The 19,070-nt window shown below is 46.5% G+C and overlaps 1 protein-coding gene across 1 annotated transcript in view; it reads left to right on the top strand.

The window, feature by feature from the left end:
• LOC119976187 (ras/Rap GTPase-activating protein SynGAP-like) overlaps positions 1 to 18,155 on the top strand; it is a 506,239-nt gene extending 488,084 nt beyond the window's left edge. Inside the window, exons 15-18 of the mRNA XM_038816494.1 lie at positions 7,837 to 8,067; positions 11,768 to 11,790; positions 15,822 to 15,937; positions 17,308 to 18,155. Of these exons, the coding sequence (XP_038672422.1) occupies positions 7,837 to 8,067; positions 11,768 to 11,790; positions 15,822 to 15,937; positions 17,308 to 17,852 (915 nt within the window). The 3' untranslated portion in view covers positions 17,853 to 18,155. The remainder of the gene's footprint in view (positions 1 to 7,836; positions 8,068 to 11,767; positions 11,791 to 15,821; positions 15,938 to 17,307) is intronic.
• The last annotated feature ends 915 nt before the right edge of the window (positions 18,156 to 19,070 follow it).

Genomic DNA, 19,070 nt, shown 5'->3' with positions numbered 1-19,070 from the left:
GTATATATGTGAGTACGCAGCAGTATGTATGTGAGTATGCAGCAGTATGTATGGGAGTACACAGCAGTATATATGTGAGTACGCAGCAGTATGTATGTGAGTATGCAGCAGTATGTATGGGAGTACACAGCAGTATGTATGGGAGTACACAGCAGTATATATGTGAGTACGCAGCAGTATGTATGTGAGTACACAGCAGTATGTATGTGAGTGACCAGCAGTATGTATGTGAGTGACCAGCAGTATGTGTGTGAGTACACAGCAGTATGTATGTGAGTACGCAGCAGTATGTATGTGAGTACGCAGCAGTATGTATGTGAGCATGCAGCAGTATGTATGGGAGTACACAGCAGTATATATGTGAGTACGCAGCAGTATGTATGGGAGTACACAGCAGTATATATGGGAGTACACAGCAGTATATATGTGAGTACGCAGCAGTATATATGTGAGTACACAGCAGTATATATGGGAGTACACAGCAGTATATATGTGAGTACGCAGCAGTATGTATGTGAGTACGCAGCAGTATATATGTGAGTACACAGCAGTATATATGTGAGTACGCAGCAGTATATATGCGTGTACGCAGCAGTATGTATGGGAGTACACAGCAGTATATATGTGAGTGACAGCAGTATGTATGTGAGTACGCAGCAGTATGTATGTGAGTACACAGCAGTATATATGCGTGTACGCAGCAGTATGTATGGGAGTACACAGCAGTATGTATGGGAGTACACAGCAGTATATATGTGAGTGAACAGCAGTATATATGTGAGTACACAGCAGTATGTATGTGAGTACACAGCAGTATGTATGTGAGTACACAGCAGTATGTATGTGAGCATGCAGCAGTATATATGTGAGTACACAGCAGTATATATGTGAGTACACAGCAGTATGTATGTGAGTGACCAGCAGTATGTATGTGAGTACGCAGCAGTATGTATGTGAGCATGCAGCAGTATATATGTGAGTACACAGCAGTATGTATGTGAGTACGCAGCAGTATGTATGTGAGCATGCAGCAGTATATATGTGAGTACACAGCAGTATATATGTGAGTACACAGCAGTATGTATGTGAGTGACCAGCAGTATGTATGTGAGTGACCAGCAGTATGTATGTGAGTACACAGCAGTATGTATGTGAGTACACAGCAGTATGTATGTGAGTACACAGCAGTATGTATGTGAGTGACCAGCAGTATGTATGGGAGTACACAGCAGTATGTATGGGAGTACACAGCAGTATATATGTGAGTACACAGCAGTATATATGTGAGTACACAGCAGTATGTATGTGAGTACGCCGCAGTATATATGTGAGTACGCAGCAGTATATATGTGAGTACGCAGCAGTATATATGTGAGTGAACAGCAGTATGTATGGGAGTACACAGCAGTATATATGTGAGTGAACAGCAGTATGTATGTGAGTACGCAGCAGTATGTGTGTGAGTACACATCAGTATATATGTGAGTGAACAGCAGTATGTATGTGAGTACGCAGCAGTATGTGTGTGAGTACACAGCAGTATGTATGTGAGTACGCAGCAGTATGTGTGTGAGTACACATCAGTATATATGTGTGTACGCAGCAATGCTTATGATGTTCCTCTCAAGCATGTTGTCCATGCCGTTAACTGATTTTGAATTCCAGTAAAACTTTCACCTTTCAGCCAGCACCCTCAACACGGATGTCTCCTGTGTAAGTGGATGATGTAGAGAGTAGAGTTGGTTTATATGTATCCCACAATATTTCAGACACATGTGCTATTGCTTCATCATGTTCCATACACACTTGCATGAGCCCTGTCCTCAGACGCACATCAGAGTCAGACTGATGGGGCGGCTCCACTCTCTGATTTGTTGAAACCTTTCTTCCTGATACCAAGGGCTTCTACTCATGGAATTTACATGCATGGGAAGCAAATGGAAAGGTCTTGTGTGATCAGACCCCTTTGAGCAGGCTTTGCTTCAGCGCAATCTGGGTTTCAACATGTTTCCGAATGATACAGGATGAGTTTGAGCAGAGATCGGACTGTTGAATAGTTTTCCTATCAGTTTGGACCAATTTGAACTGGTGAGAGCAGCTTTCAAGTACAATTGGACGGGTTTGAACTGGTTTCCTATGGAGGGTGATCCAGTTTGAGCAGGTTTCATGTGCGATTGGTCTGGTTTGAACCGGTGTCTTGTGGGTGTGGTCCATGTTCGATTACATTGGTTTGAACCGGTTTCTTGTGGGGGGTGATGTGATTGATACACCATCAATAATACACGACGAGTTGATAAAGTTAACTGAGGCTTTAATACACTAAACAGCAAGCCTCTAACCTCTGGACCTGAACTGGGGCAGGAGGCGGAGACTTGCCACTCTTATACAGAAAGCCCTGAGGGGAGGAGCCGCAGGCAGAGCCAAACTTGGACAAGCCCAGGCATGTATGGAACAGCACAGACCAGACAATAGAATCATGTGGTTTACCACACTGGTTACAGCAGGTTTCATGGGTTATGAGACTGGTTAGAACCGGTTTCTTGTGGGAGTGATCCAGTTAGTGCAGGTTTCAAGTGCGATGAGTCTGGTTTGAACTGGGTTCCTCAGGGTGACCCAGTTAGAGCAGGTTTCGTGTACAATTGAACTGGTTTGAACAGGCTTCCCACAGGATTGGACAGGTTTGAACAGGTTCCTAAGAGATTGCACAGGTTTCAACAAGTTTCCCCAAGAGATTGGATCAGTTTGAACAAGTTTCCTACACGGCTGTAAAGATTTGAATAGGTTTCCAATGACAGCCGGCAGTTTTGAACATATTTCTGATGAACTTCGGCAGGTCTAAACTCATTTTCTATTGAGCCGATCCTTTTTCAGAGGTTTGTCATGGATTGGACAGGCCTGAAGACATTTCCTATGAGATTGGACCAGGTTCAGCAGCTTTTCTGTGAAATTGGGCCTGTTTGAACCAGTTTTTTGTGGCAGGGTTGGACAGCGTTTACATGGGATTGGATGGGATAACTGACCCACCCTTCTTGTCGAAGTGCATCTTGAATGAAGCACAAAGCAACTTTTGTAGTATTAACTGTTTCTTTTGTTCCAGTGATAAGAAAAGCACAATTCTGGGAAACACTTTCAATCACAGGATGACAGAATTGTTAAGGTGAAGAAGGAGGCCATTCGGCCCATCGTATCTGCACCAGCTCTCCAAAAGAGCATCAGTGCTTAGTGTCGTTCCCCTGCCTATTCCCTAGTACCCCTGCACATTGTTTCCATTCAAATAATCATCCAATGCTTTCTCTAATGCTCGATCGAACCTGCCTCCATACACTTCCAGACAGTGCATTCCAGACCCAACCACTTGCGCTTATTTCTTTTGCAAATCATGTTCTTGATCCTTTTACAAGGAGGAATAGATTTTCCCTATCTACTCTGTCCAGTGCCACCCTCGCTCTCCCCAATTCCTCCCTCCGTGATTTTGAACAGCTCTATCAAACCCCCTCTCGGTCTTCTTCTCTCCAAGGAGAACAGTCCCAATCTGTCCTCATAACTGAAGTTTCTTATCCCTGGAACTAACCTTGGAGCTCTGCTGTGCACTGTGGGCATTAACGCATCACCCACAGGCTGTGCGAAGAAGATAGATTTCTCTCCTCTCCTGATTTTGGCCTCCAAGAAAGGCAATATTAGGCGGGGTACAAAACTGACCTTTCACCCATACTTGGGGGATTCCCACCCAACGAATGAGGTTAAACGGTAGCACAGTGGTTAGCACTGATGCTTCACAGCACCAGGGACCCAGGTTCGATTCCCGGCTTGATCACTGTCAGTGTGGAGTCTGCACGTTCTCTCCATGTCTGCGTGGGTTTCCTCCGGTTTCCTCCCACAAGTCCCGAAAGACGAGCTTGCTCGGTGAATTGGACATTCTGAATTCTCCCTCTGTGTACCCAAACAGGCATCAGAGTGTGGTGATTAGGGGATCTTCACAGTAACTTCACTGCAGTGTTAATGGAAGCCTACTTGTGACACTAATAAAGATCATATTATAAAAATGATTCCCTTTGATAGTATATTGTGCTTTGCCATTTAAAGGCCTTCCCTGAAACTGGTTCAAATTGTGTTTGCTCTGGCCCACAATGGCATGACTTTGCACCACTCAGTTTGGACTGGCTTTGTTTTCGGAGCGGTTGATCTTGAGTTAGCTCGATTTGGCGATTACTTTTCTAGGATTGGTGCGGCTCGAGGTGAATTGGTTTTGGTCTACATTCGCTCAGGCAGGTTCAGAACCGGTGGGTTTGGTCTGCATTCACTCGGATCGGTTCGGTTAGGCCTGAGATAGTTCAGAAGGTGATTACCTCGATCGTTTTTGCTTGGAATGATTTGGTTGCGGGTAAAACCAAATCACCAAGGAGGGCTTTCTTCAGACTCTTACTTGTCGGTGTGTTTCATTGCGAATGGAGGTCAAATTCCATATTAGTGGGCGTTGAGCACCCACCTCAACATAATTCTTGGTATCAGTCGAAACACAAATAAATATCAGGGTCTTTTACACTTTACTGGTGTCTGATCATTTAAACAGAGAAATTGAATGTAGAGGGTGACAATTGTTCAAATCATTTTGATCTGAACTTGATTATGTTCTCTGTTTAAACACCAACTTATGGGCCATCCTTAGTACTTAGTAAATCACTAATGGCTACTATATAAAAGTGTGCAGGTGTATATATATATATATATCTATATATCTATAAAGATAAATCACCACTGGACAATTTACTTTATGGGAGAAATACATTGGTTTGTCTTTAATTTTAATATTCATTCATGTCAATATACAGAGATATTAATGGGGATTCATTGATAAAGTTGTGTAGATTAAGGGCTAATGTTTGGGAGGTCGATCAAAGGCCTATTTTCTGTGCCTGCTTTCACTGTGCACTCTGATATGGTGGCCATTCACAGTTGTAGAGCATTATAATGTATGGCCTATCCACAGAATTCATTATCACTACATCAGGTTCAACGCACAGGTGGCGACACACTGTCAAGACGTGTATTCTGCCGTACACAGATATATAAGGCACGCAATGCGTATTGGCACCCATGTGATGTACAGACCGCTCCCTGTCTCCCTTTTCTTTCCTTCCCCTCTCCTCTCCTTCTCATTCTCTCCTTCCCTCCCCCATCATTCTGTCTCTCCCACTCTCTCTTCCACACACCCTCTCTCTCCCCCACTCTCTCTCATTCTTCTCTCCCACCGCATTCTTTCCCCCTCCCTCCTTCTCTTCCACTCTTTATCTCCATCCTCCATCCCTATCCCTCCCACCGTACCCCACATTCTCCCTCTCTCTCCCACTATCTTTTCCCCATCCCTCTCTATATATATCTCCCTTTATTAATTCCATTTCTCTCCATATCTCCCCCTTCCTCCCTCTCGCTATCTCTTCCCTCTCTATCTCTCCCTCTCTGTTCCCCACTTTCTCCCTCGCTCTTTCTCTCCTTTCTCCCTGCCTACCCCCCCCCCCTCCCCCTGCCCACCCCCCTATCCCATCACCAATTCTCTGCTCTTTTTCGTTTTCAAGTGCAATGAAAGGCAGTTCGCACCACTGACCGTGTGTCGTTCTTTTATTATATATGGGTGGCTCGGACAAGATGGAACTGAGTTGTTTAAGGGTTGGTGATGTTAAACATGGTCATTGAGATGTCATTTGAAATCCAGTGGAAATGAGGCGCAGTATCAGACTATCTGGAGCACTTTGCCACACAAATATAATACCTCAAGGTGTAATAGATTGTTCCTCACCTTGCCCTCGCCAGCTGCCTCCTTCGTAACCACTGAACTAGTTGAACCCTGAAGGGACTGAAGGAAATGACTATCTTTGGTTGGCGTGAACCATGCCTTCCTTTCAATGTGCCAAGTTTCTCCTGTAATACTACCAAAGTAAGGATGTGTTTTTGAAACATTTTGTCCTGGTCTTCTCCCTGCCTTCCACCCATCCTCATAATGAAATATAATCTAATGGCTGCCAGAAGGTCCTCATCCAAAAGGTGATCCTGGCTGAGGTGGCAGGGGGGGGGAGGAGAATGTTTCGTCCCCGAGTTTAATCTCTGCCTCACATAAATTCCAAAGCTTTGCAACCCTTTGAGAGAAAAAAGTTCTCCAGCTGGATTCTCCATCGACAGGATCCTCCGTTTCGCCGGCAGCGCACTCATACCAGCGAATTTTCCGGTGGCATGGTGGTACCCACAATGGGAAATCCCCCCATTGGCCGGCTGCCGGAAGGGAGAATCCCTCCGCCAGTTGGGGGGGGGGGGGGGGGGGGGGGGGTGGGACAGAGAGTCCCAGCACTCATCTCAGTCCCAAACGGCGCACGGTTGGCCCTCTTTCACCTCAGTGGGCCGCAAGATTGAAATTGGGCTTGTTGACCAACCATGACCCCATGAGTAAGATTGAGTACATTTAATACACACTGAATATTTCATAATGGATTATAGAAAATACTATATTAATAGAACTGTCGTCAGCTTCAAATGGTAAAAGCAAAATAAATATTTACACTTCGGACACAGAGGGAGCGCACGGCTCTTGCAGTCAATGTTGTGAGCAATCAGCACGCAGCTCACTTCACTTGCCCTTGCTTTATATGTCTATCACCTCAGTCACACCAGTAGGAAAAAAGCTATGTGGATGGAAACCAGCATGGCAGCCCCAGGCATGGGCAAGGGTCAAGAAAATGTGGGCCACACTCAGAGCTGAGTTGGGTTCCACATGTAGCCCCTGGGCTGCAGGTTCCCGCCACAGCCCCCCACCGCCCCCTCCACTTGTCTCACCCAAAGCCCCTAGTTCTAGACTCTGCAGTGAGGGGAAACAGCTCTTTAGCATCTATCCTGTCAAGACATCTAATGAGACATCTAATCCTTTCCTATAAAAACCCTGAGTAGTGATCCCCATTGGAATGTAATAAGCACTGCCTGGTTCCCTCATCAATAGTAAAGCCATTTAACTGCTCCCATTCCATCATCGCTAAATGCACAGATGTAAAACACCATTGACTGTCAGAGACACCGATTTATTACATCCTTCACTGTGACCCTACAAAGTCTTTACAGCACAAGAGGAGGCCATTTAGCCAGCAGATTATCGTGAATGTGTATGCTCAACACGAGCATCTGTATTTTACCTTCTATTCCTTTCTCTTGCATGTGCTTCTCTACCTCCCCTTCTAATGCCTCAATGCGATTTGTTTCAACTACTCCTTTGCGGTAGCGCATTCCACACATTAACCAGTCTCTGGGTAAGGAAGTTTCTCCTGAATTCGCTGCCGGATTACTCGGCACTTCCTCATGTCACACCTGACCGACGAAGGCCGGGAAATTAGGTAGTGTGGAGATCACACCCAAACGTAACCTAGCCGACCGCGAATGGACACAGAAATAAGTGTGTCTTCCTTCTGGACAGACACTACTCCCTGGAAAGGTTTTCTGTATTTGTTGCATTGAGAAAATCCAGTCCCCCTCCCCCCACCCCAGAACACCCTCCCCCTGCTGACCAAAGGCACAGGAAATTCTGCTTCTAATGTTGGAATGCAACATCCACAAGAAATAATCCTTGTTAAATGGGAGACAAAAGCAGGTTTTATTTCCTATTGGCCACCAATGTTTGTGGCAGTTTGACAGTAGGGAACAAGCCTTGTTAAAGGGATGGTAAAACTGAGTGACTCTCTTGGCCGTCCTAAAGTTTATCAAATCAAAAGACCCCTTCAGTCCTCCCAAGGTTGAACTCCACCTGGGCTTGAGGCGGCTTGATATTCTTCACCCGACTAATCAATTAATTGGTTTTAACAGAAAATGGCAGAGAGTCTGGAGCAAAATATTGCTGCCGAGTTCACGACATTGCACCAATTCCTCAACGATGAAGAGGAACTCATGAAAGGGAAGCTGAAGGAAGATGTGGAGAGACTCTCCAGGCTGTTGAGGGAGAACTTGCAAAGAATTACCGAGAAGCGGGCGTCCATCGAGTGTACCATCCTCGAAATCCAGCAGAGGCTCGATGTCCAGGAAACGGCCTTCCTGGCGGTAAGAACCTACTCCTGCAGAATCTCCCAAACCAGTGACTTGCATAGAGGGCACATAAAGGCAGCGGGAACAAGGAGGGGAGAACCACCACCTCCAAGTTCCCCTTCCCATTTACATGTCATCCCAATTTGGACATACATCCCTGTTCCTTCATCATCACAAATCGTAATATGGGATTACTCCTCTAACAGCACTGTGGGATTACCCTCTAACAGCACTGTGGGATTACCCTCTAACAGCACTGTGGGATTACCCCTCTAACAGCACTGTGGGATTACCCTCTAACAGCACTGTGGGATTACCCCCTACAGCACTGTGGGATTACCCTCTAACAGCACTGTGGGATTACCCCCTAACAGCACTGTGGGATTACCCTCTAACAGCACTGTGGGATTACCCTCTAACAGCACTGTGGGATTACCCTCTAACAGCATTGTGGGTTTACCCTCTAACAGCACTGTGGGATTACCCTCTAACAGCACTGTGGGATTACCCTCTAACAGCACTGTGGGATTACCCTCTAACAGCACTGTGGGATTACCCTCTAACAGCACTGTGGGATTACCCTCTAACAGCACTGTGGGATTTCCCTCTAACAGCACTGTGGGATTTCCCTCTAACAGCACTGTGGGATTACCCTCTAACAGCACTGTGGGATTACCCTCTAACAGCACTGTGGGATTTCCCTCTAACAGCACTGTGGGATTACCCTCTAACAGCACTGTGGGAGTACCCTCTAGCAGCACTGTGGGATTACCCTCTAACAGCACTGTGGGATTACCCCTCTAACAGCACTGTGGGATTACCCTCTAACAGCACTGTGGGATTACCCTCTAACAGCACTGTGGGATTACCCTCTAACAGCACTGTGGGATTACCCTCTAACAGCACTGTGGGATTACCCCCTAACAGCACTGTGGGATTTCCCTCTAACAGCACTGTGGGATTACCCTCTAACAGTACTGTGGGATTACCCTCTAACAGCACTGTGGGATTACCCCTAACAGCGCTGTGGGATTACCCTCTAACAGCACTGTGGGATTACCCTCTAACAGCACTGTGGGATTACCCCCTAACAGCACTGTGGGATTACCCCTCTAACAGCACTGTGGGATTACCCTCTAACAGCACTGTGAGATTACCCCCTCTAACAGCACTGTGGGATTACCCTTGAACAGCACTGTGGGATTACCCCCTCTAACAGCACTGTGGGATTACCCTCTAACAGCACTGTGGGATTACCCCTAACAGCACTGTGGGATTACCCTCTAACAGCACTGTGGGATTACCCTCTAACAGCACTGTGGGATTACCCTCTAACAGCGCTGTGGGATTACCCTCTAACAGCACTGTGGGATTACCCTCTAACAGCACTGTGGGATTACCCCCTAACAGCACTGTGGGATTACCCTCTAACAGCACTGTGGGATTACCCTCTAACAGCACTGTGGGATTACCCTCTAACAGCATTGTGGGATTACCCTCTAACTGCACTGTGGGATTACCCTCTAACAGCACTGTGGGATTACCCTCTAACAGCACTGTGGGATTACCCTCTAACAGCACTGTGGGATTACCCTCTAACAGCACTGTGGGATTACCCTCTAACAGCACTGTGGGATTTCCCTCTAACAGCACTGTGGGATTTCCCTCTAACAGCACTGTGGGATTACCCTCTAACAGCACTGTGGGATTACCCTCTAACAGCACTGTGGGATTTCCCTCTAACAGCACTGTGGGATTACCCTCTAACAGCACTGTGGGAGTACCCTCTAGCAGCACTGTGGGATTACCCTCTAACAGCACTGTGGGATTACCCCTCTAACAGCACTGTGGGATTACCCTCTAACAGCACTGTGGGATTACCCTCTAACAGCACTGTGGGATTACCCTCTAACAGCACTGTGGGATTACCCTCTAACAGCACTGTGGGATTACCCCCTAACAGCACTGTGGGATTTCCCTCTAACAGCACTGTGGGATTACCCTCTAACAGTACTGTGGGATTACCCTCTAACAGCACTGTGGGATTACCCCTAACAGCGCTGTGGGATTACCCTCTAACAGCACTGTGGGATTACCCTCTAACAGCACTGTGGGATTACCCCCTAACAGCACTGTGGGATTACCCCTCTAACAGCACTGTGGGATTACCCTCTAACAGCACTGTGGGATTACCCCCTCTAACAGCACTGTGGGATTACCCTTGAACAGCACTGTGGGATTACCCCCTCTAACAGCACTGTGGGATTACCCTCTAACAGCACTGTGGGATTACCCCTAACAGCACTGGGATTACCCTCTAACAGCACTGTGGGATTACCCTCTAACAGCACTGTGGGATTACCCTCTAACAGCGCTGTGGGATTACCCTCTAACAGCACTGTGGGATTACCCTCTAACAGCACTGTGGGATTACCCTCTAACAGCACTGTGGGATTACCCCCTAACAGCACTGTGGGATTTCCCTCTAACAGCACTGTGGGATTACCCTCTAACAGCACTGTGGGATTACCCTCTAACAGCACTGTGGGATTACCCCCTAACAGCACTGTGGGATTACCCCCTAACAGCACTGTGGGATTACCCTCTAACAGCACTGTGGGATTACCCTTGAACAGCACTGTGGGATTACCCCCTCTAACAGCACTGTGGGATTACCCCCTCTAACAGCACTGTGGGATTACCCTCTAACAGCACTGTGGGATTATCCTCTAACAGCACTCTGGGATTACCCTCGAACAGCACTGTGGGATTATCCTCTAACAGCACTGTGGGATTACCCTTGAACAGCACTGTGGGATTATCCCCTCTAACAGCACTGTGGGATTACCCTCTAACAGCACTGTGGGATTACCCTCTAACATCACTGTGGGATTACCCTCTAACAGCACTGTGGGATTACCCTCTAACAGCACTGTGGGATTATCCTCTAACAGCACTGTGGGATTACCCTTGAACAGCACTGTGGGATTATCCCCTCTAACAGCACTGTGGGATTACCCTCGAACAGCACTGTGGGATTACCCTCTAACAGCACTGTGGGATTACCCCTCTAACAGCACTGTGGGATTACCCTCTAACAGCACTGTGGGATTACCCTCGAACAGCACTGTGGGATTACCCTCTAACAGCACTGTGGGATTACTCAATTGAGTGATGAATATTCAACATGGATGTAACTGTCCTGCTCTTCATTGAAATAGTGCAGTGGAATATTTTAGGCTCGCTTCATATAGCAAATAGCGCCTTGGTTTAACTTCTCATTTACACAATGGCATCTGTGCTGGTGTTGTGCACCTTCGGTACTGAACTGGAGGGTCCGCCTGAATATTTGTATTCAAATCTTTGGAGTCAAAGTGGGACATGAACCCATAATTGACTGAACCGGAGAGAGAGTGCTTATCCAACTGGGCCAGCAATGAATGAACACCCGACCTTTTGTCACTGTCTGCCAAGGCTACCCTGTTCCATCAGCTCACTGTAATATTTCATTGAATAGTTGGCAAACAGATGACAGTCAGCAAAATGAGGCTATCAGCCAATGCTGAGGCTCAGCTGGCAGAATTTGTACAGTTTATAGATTATCGAACTGTAAATCGATTGCAGTGTTGGAGCGATTCCGGGCTGTTTCTGCAATTTTCTCTGTTCAAAATTGTTAACTTCTTCTTTATTCTTTTTCGCTGCTTTCCACCTGAAGGATGTTAAATCCCTAATCGAAAGGTACGTGGCGCCTCCCCATGGCCCTCCTCGTATTGTCATGAAATTTCATCACCACGCAATTTTGCTGTTAGTGAGTGTTGCTTGGCATGTATACGAGCTGAACCTTGCAGAGCCATTGCAGAACAGCAGTACAGCACCATTAGGTATTGTGTCACTGAGTAGCATGAGAAACTAAAAGGGTCGCGGGCGGTTATTGGAGTTGGAGGGCTATGGTTGGGCTGAACATTGGAAATGTCAATACTTTAAATAATTTCACCAGTGCACTAAGGCTTACCTCCACATTGGAGATGACCGGGTCATTTTAACCTCACTATTGGAGGTGACCCAGGTCCGTTTAATCTCTGTGTTGGAGGTATCCGTATCTGTTGAATCTCTCTATTGGTCAGAAAAATGGAAAGGCAACTTATTATCTAAATGGATGGAAACTTCAGAGTGCTTTGGTACAGACGGATCTGGGTGCTTCATGTATGAACCGCAGAAAACTAGTTTGCAGGTACAGCAGGTAATAAGGAAAGAAAATGGAATTTTGGCCTTTCTAGCGAAAGGAATAGAGTGTAAAAGTCGGGAAGTGTTGCTACAATTGTACAATTGAGACCACACCTGGAGTACTGTGTACAGTTTTGATCCCGTTATTTGAGGAGGGATGTAGTTGCATTAGAGGCGGGATTAGAACGGACTCTTCCTCTTGTGTGACGTTCCAGAACGAGAGGTCACAGTTTTAGGATAAGGGGTAGCAGATTTAAAACAGAGATGAGGAGAAATTACCTCTACCCAAGAGTCGTGAATCTGTGGAATGCACTACCCCGGAGTGCGTGGCTGCCGGGACATTGAGTAACTTTAAGGAGATGGACAGATTTTTAATTAGTAATGGGTTGAAGGGTTATGGAGAATGGGCAGGAAAGTGGAGTTCAACCCAAGATGAGATCAGCCATGATCGAACTAAATGGCGGAGTGGGCTCAAGAGGCTGAATTGCCTATTCCTGCTCCTAGTTCTTATGACCGAGTCTGTTTAATCGCTCGATTAGAGATGATTGCGTCTATTTAAACTCACCATTGGAGTTGGCCAGATCTCATTGTCCTAACGTTTCGAGATGACTTGGTTTTGGTTGACCTCAGTATTGTATTGAGTGAAGTCTGTTTACTCTCACTTTTGGAGAAGTAGATTCTGGTTAACCTCACTATTGGAGAAGTAGATTCTGGTTAACCTCACTATTAAGAGATGTGCAGGTTTTGGTTAGCTCCATTGCCTCTTCTGTTCCTCTATGAATGAGCGATTCTTGCCTCCATCTTGGTTTGAGACCAAGGCAGTCAATCGATCTGAATGCCAAGCGTTACTTTTGACAGGCAGGTGATGTGAAATCTCTCCCTTTAGGCTAGCTCTCAACATTATCTCTCACCCCAAGTCTACAAATGATGCCTGACTCCCCCTGATTTGCTTATACCTTTTGACTACTGGTGTTGTTAGTTTAAGATACAGTAGCACAGCAGCTACCTTAACGGATAGGGGACTATTGAGCCAAAAGATGTGAGTTCGAATCCAATGGCGATTTGAGAATATGAACGCATATTTAAACATCAAGAGCGTGTATCAGTCAAGCTATCAGATTGCTATAAAACTGGCTTATTAACATGCTGCAGAGAAGGAAACTTGTCCTTACCTTTCAGATTCAAGTCATCTCCAATGATTAAGGCCCACCAATGTTTTCTAAAGGGTGGCCAGTATAGCCCCCATCCCAAGGATAAAATAATGAAATTTAAGATTAAGAAGCAATTCAAGTTTCAGTACACATACTAGACTCAACGAGTCTAAGTATATCTGTAACTGTCTTCGTGTACTCCCTCACAGCTAAATATTTGCTCAAATCTGTATTAATCCACAATGAAGGCTTTGCGAATGCAACATGCCATTTTTGGACCATCCTAATGGGGAACAACGCCTACAGGGATGAACTCAGGGATGGGCAGCACGGTGGCACAGTGGTTAGCACTGCTGCCTCACAGCGTCAGGGATCGGTGTTCAATTCCAGGCCTCAGGTGGTTGTCTGTGTGGAGTTTGCATGCTCTACCCGTGGCTGCGCGGGTTTCCTCCGGGTGCTCCCGTTTCCTCCTACAGTCCAAAGATGTGCAGGTTAGGTGGATTGGCCACGCTAAATTGCCCCTGAGTAGGTTAGCTGGGGTTACGGGGCTAGGGAGGTGAGTGTTCTGACTTTACACCGTCTGTTCCGACTTCATACCGTCTGTTCCAGCTTTACACCGTCTGTTCCAGCTTTACACCGTCTGTTCCAACTTTACACCGTCTGTTCCAACTTTATACTGTCTGTTGCTACTTTACACCGTCTGTTCCAACTTTATACTGTCTGTTGCTACTTTACACTGTCTGTTCCGACTTTACACCGTCTGTTCCAACTTTATACTGTCTGTTGCTACTTTACACCATCTGTTCCAACTTTACACCGTCTGTTCCGACTTTATACTGTCTGTTGCTACTTTACACTGTCTGTTCCGACTTTACAACATCTGTTCCAACTTTATACTGTCTGTTGCTACTTTACACCATCTGTTCCAACTTTATACTGTCTGTTGCTACTTTACACCATCTGTTCCAACTTTATACTGTCTGTTGCTACTTTACACCATCTGTTCCAACTTTATACTGTCTGTTGCTACTTTACACCGTCTGTTCCAACTTTATACTGTTTGTTGCTACTTTACACCGTCTGTTCCGGCTTTATACTGTCTGTTGCTACTTTACACCATCTGTTCCAACTTTATACTGTTTGTTGCTACTTTACACCGTCTGTTCCAACTTTATACTGTCTGTTGCTACTTTACACCATCTGTTCCAACTTTATACTGTTTGTTGCTACTTTACACCGTCTGTTCCGGCTTTATACTGTCTGTTGCTACTTTACACCATCTGTTCCAACTTTATACTGTCTGTTGCTACTTTACACCATCTGTTCCAACTTTATACTGTCTGTTGCTACTTTACACCGTCTGTTCCAACTTTATACTGTCTGTTGCTACTTTACACCATCTGTTCCAACTTTATACTGTCTGTTGCTACTTTACACCATCTGTTCCAACTTTATACTGTCTGTTGCTACTTTACACCGTCTGTTCCAACTTTATACTGTTTGTTGCTACTTTACACCGTCTGTTCCGGCTTTATACTGTCTGTTGCTACTTTACACCATCTGTTCCAACTTTATACTGTTTGTTGCTACTTTACACCGTCTGTTCCAACTTTATACTGTCTGTTGCTACTTTACACCATCTGTTCCAACTTTATACTGTTTGTTGCTACTTTACACCGTCTGTTCCGGCTTTATACTGTCTGTTGCTACTTTACACCATCTGTTCCAACTTTATACTGTCTGTTGCTACTTTACACCATCTGTTCCAACTTTATACTGTCTGTTGCTACTTTACACCGTCTGTTCCAACTTTATACTGTCTGTTGCTACTTTACACCATCTGTTCCAACTTTATACTGTTTGTTGCTACTTTACACCGTCTGTTCCGGCTTTACACTGTCTGTTCCAACTTTATACTGTCTGTTGCTATTTTACACTGCCTTTTCCTACTTTACGGCGCCTTGCCAGTGAACAAGTTTGTATGTTGCACATTGATGTTCTGCGCCACCCACTGCCTGACACAAGATGCTCAGTTACCATGTCAGCGCAATTTGTGCTTGGTGAATCTTTGTGTTTCCAAACTTTTCATAGAATTTATATTTCATAATATTAATTCAGGAATTAAATCCCCCCCCAGTTTATGACATTGTTCTTATAGGAAAATCGGTTCTGACCTACAACGTTTCGAATTAAGACATGGTTTTCAGGAACCAGACATGTTATAAGTCTGAGGACTCCCTGTAATGAGCAAGTGATCCAATACTGTCCCATTGTGCGCTGTTCCCTCCACCCCAGTCTGAGACGGAAGTCTGTCTCTACATATTTTTCAAGTGGAAGCTTAACCGAGATAGAAAATTGTTTAACTTTCAAAAAAAAAATTGCCTTCTTTCCAAGGTCCTACGTGAAGTTTAAGAAACCAGCCGAGATCCCTCTCAACCTGCTCCTCGGCGAGTTTGGCGGCCCCCTGCAGTTTATCGTGTGGAGACGGATGTTAAGCGTCATCAGTCCAGGTAACCCCTGTGGTGGAGGAGGACTATTTACTTCCCTGCTGGGTCTAATGATATGAGCCTGGTGGTAATGGCCATGGGGGTGCAGAACCTGTGGTTCCACGTGCCTCCAGGCACCTCCAAAAGTCTGGGCTGGCTGTCGGATGTTAACCGCTCATCAGTGTCAGGGCAGCACTCACGGGGAGAGGGACAGATGGTGGAGGCAGACACGATAGCAATGTTTAAGATGTATCTTGATAGACACATAAACGTGTGGGGAATGGAAGGATACAGATCGTTTGGGCAATAAGTAGTAGATCCAAATAAGGAACCTGGATCGGCGCAGGCTTGGTGGGCCGAAGGGCCTGTTCCTGTGCTGTAATATTCTTTGTCGATCACCTTCTGACAGCCAGATAAAAATGTGTGGTAGAAAACAGGAAGACGGCTTTATGTATGAAATGCAGCAGCCAAAATGCACACAGAAAGATCCCCCAAACAGCAATGAGGTAAGGACCAAATAGTCGCTTGGTAGTACAGAAGTTGAGTATTGCTGAAAAGAGAGACATGTTGCTGAAACTTTTTGACTTGCACCCATTGGGCCAAATGCAAGAATGCCAAATTTCAAACAATCACAACAATTTATATTGCCAGAAGTATTGATTGGCTGGCAAGTCGATTAGCCAAAGCGTAACCATGGTGAAAGCAATAGGGAACTATAGGCTCTCCAAGTTACCCGGTAATTCAAAAAAGGCGCAAGGCTTGAACCTATTATGCCGCTTCCAGCAAACGTAAATGAGCTCGATCGATTATCTTGAATTGATTGTTAGTGTAGCTATTAAGCGCATCCTGGGCAGCTTTTGCTGAACCATCCTGTGCGAAAAATCATTGGTAGTATTTCTTTCCTTTCAGCAATATTCAATAATGAAATCATCTTTTTTAAACATGGTAAGTGAGGAGTAAAGATTGGCCAGGACACTGGGGTAAGTCTTTCTTCAAAATAGTGCCATGGGTTTTCTTACACCCATCCGAAAGACCTGACACAGAATTTGGGTGAATGAATCATCTGAAAGATGGCAGTTCCGATAGTGGGGCATTTCGACAGTACTGCATTAGAGTATCAGCCTAGATCATGCGTTCCAGTCCATGGAGTGGGACCAGAAGTCGCTACCTTCTGGTTCAAGAGTGCTGCCCGCAGCAAATAATGTAAAATTAGTAAGGTCAAAGAGGCTCAGGAGTCTTCAACAAACCACCAAATGGACAGGGTGGCAAAAGGCTGGGAATGGACTAACCCGGTCGTGGGATGTAGTAGTTTTTTTTAGTGAGATAGGAAGAATGTAGAGTAACGCCTGCCTTTCTCTTTCCTCCCTCCTCCTCTCTCTCGTTCTGTCTCTCAGTGCCAGCCGCCCTGACCCTTGAGCCCAACACAGCTCATCCCGAGCTTCTGATCTCCGAAGACTTGAGGAGCGTGCGGCTCAGCGACACGTGGCAGGAACTCCCCGACAACCCCGAGCGCTTCGACGACTGCGTCAGCGTGCTGTCCGCCCAGGGCTTTGAGGCGGGCCGCCACTACTGGCAAGTGGAGGTGGGCAGCAAGACCATGTGGGACGTGGGACTGGCCAAGGAGTCGGTCAGCCGCAAGGGCAACATCATCCTGTCGCCCGAGGATGGCTTCTGGACCATCTGGCTGCGCAACGGCAACGAGTACGAGGCCCTGTCCACGCCCTCGGCCTTCCTCTCCCTCCGGGCCAAGCCCAAGACGATCGGTGTCTTTTTGGACTACGAGAAGGGCCAGGTCTCCTTCTACAACGCCGACGACATGTCCGTCATCTACACCTTCACTGACACATTCAATGAGAAACTCTTCCCTTACTTCAGCCCAGGGGAGAGCGATGGGGGCAAAAACGCTGAACCTTTAAAGCTCTGCCTACTCCGCTTATAGAACTTCCAGTTTACCAAAACATTAGACGATTCAGGAGCCTGTATATTTTTCAAAGGGAATATATGCCGTTGTGTGTATATTTTGATACCGTGCTGTGGAAAAAACTTTTCTCTCTTTTTTCAAAGAAGGTGTGGTTTTGATAATGTGCTGCAAGACTCTCTACCCGTGTGATGGGGATAAGCTTCAACGAAGGCACTTAAGCAATTTGTTTGCCGTGTTTCGAGACTGGCTCTCTCTTTTATTTTCTTCTTTTTCAGGAAAAATACGACATGTACAGTTTAAGCGCTTCGGTGGAGGTGTCAGTGGGGCCGACCCACTGCCCCACCCTGCCCGCCCCCCCCCACCTTTTGATCACTGAGACGACAATCGTCTTCGCCTTGTTGATTTCCTGAATCTCATTGCAGGCTGTTCAGCTTTCTATTGCTGGCCCCATTGGACCTCTTTGCAATTGTTGCACTAATTGCCTCTCATACTACTGACCCCTTCCCCCATTCCATTCATTTGTCCTCCCCAACCTCTTGCATCCCTTCCTCTCCAAATCGCTTACCCTCCCACCCTGAGCATTTACTCCTCCGCCCACAGAACTCCACCTCATTCTCCTGTCCACCCACCACCAACCCCCCCCCCCCCCACCACCCCCTTGCCCCGTATTCACAATCCGCACCCATCCACCAGCAATGGGGAGGAGCTGGGTGCATTGGGTCTATCTGACTTGCCCTCTGTGTTCTGCTGCCCTGTTAGTAAGACTCTGACTTTTCAGTTCCATTCGCTTGGATCCACAGGCACAAGGGGGCATATGGGGTGTGGTTCGGGGAGGGGGTGAGTTGGAGGATGGGAGATGGGAGTGGATATGCAAGGCCCCCTGGGAAGGGGGGGGGGGGTCGGAGAAGTGGGGGGGGATTTAACCCAAACCACCCTTGGGATTGGGATGCAACACACGTTTATTTTTACACCCCAAGACGATTCCGGCAAAATCGAAAGAAAGCCATGCTGGGGGTCGGGGAGATGGGGGGGGGGGGGGGGGGGGGGGTTATCGCACAACCAGAATCCCGTGGGCAGCAAGTCCAGGGAGTTAAATTTAAAGTGACATTTTCCCAGATGGATCACTGCAGATTTAAAACCTCATTTTGTTGGGGTGGGGGGTGCGTGTGGTGAATCTGCTCCCTGGAACCTGGATTTTGGCCAGCAACACAGGAGACAATTGAGGGTATTTCTGTG

This window comes from Scyliorhinus canicula, chromosome 13 (genome assembly GCF_902713615.1).
Source record: "Scyliorhinus canicula chromosome 13, sScyCan1.1, whole genome shotgun sequence".
In the NCBI taxonomy this organism is placed as follows: domain Eukaryota; kingdom Metazoa; phylum Chordata; class Chondrichthyes; order Carcharhiniformes; family Scyliorhinidae; genus Scyliorhinus; species Scyliorhinus canicula.
Note: the sequence above shows the minus strand (reverse complement) of the source record. Positions and strands in the feature narration are given on the sequence as shown.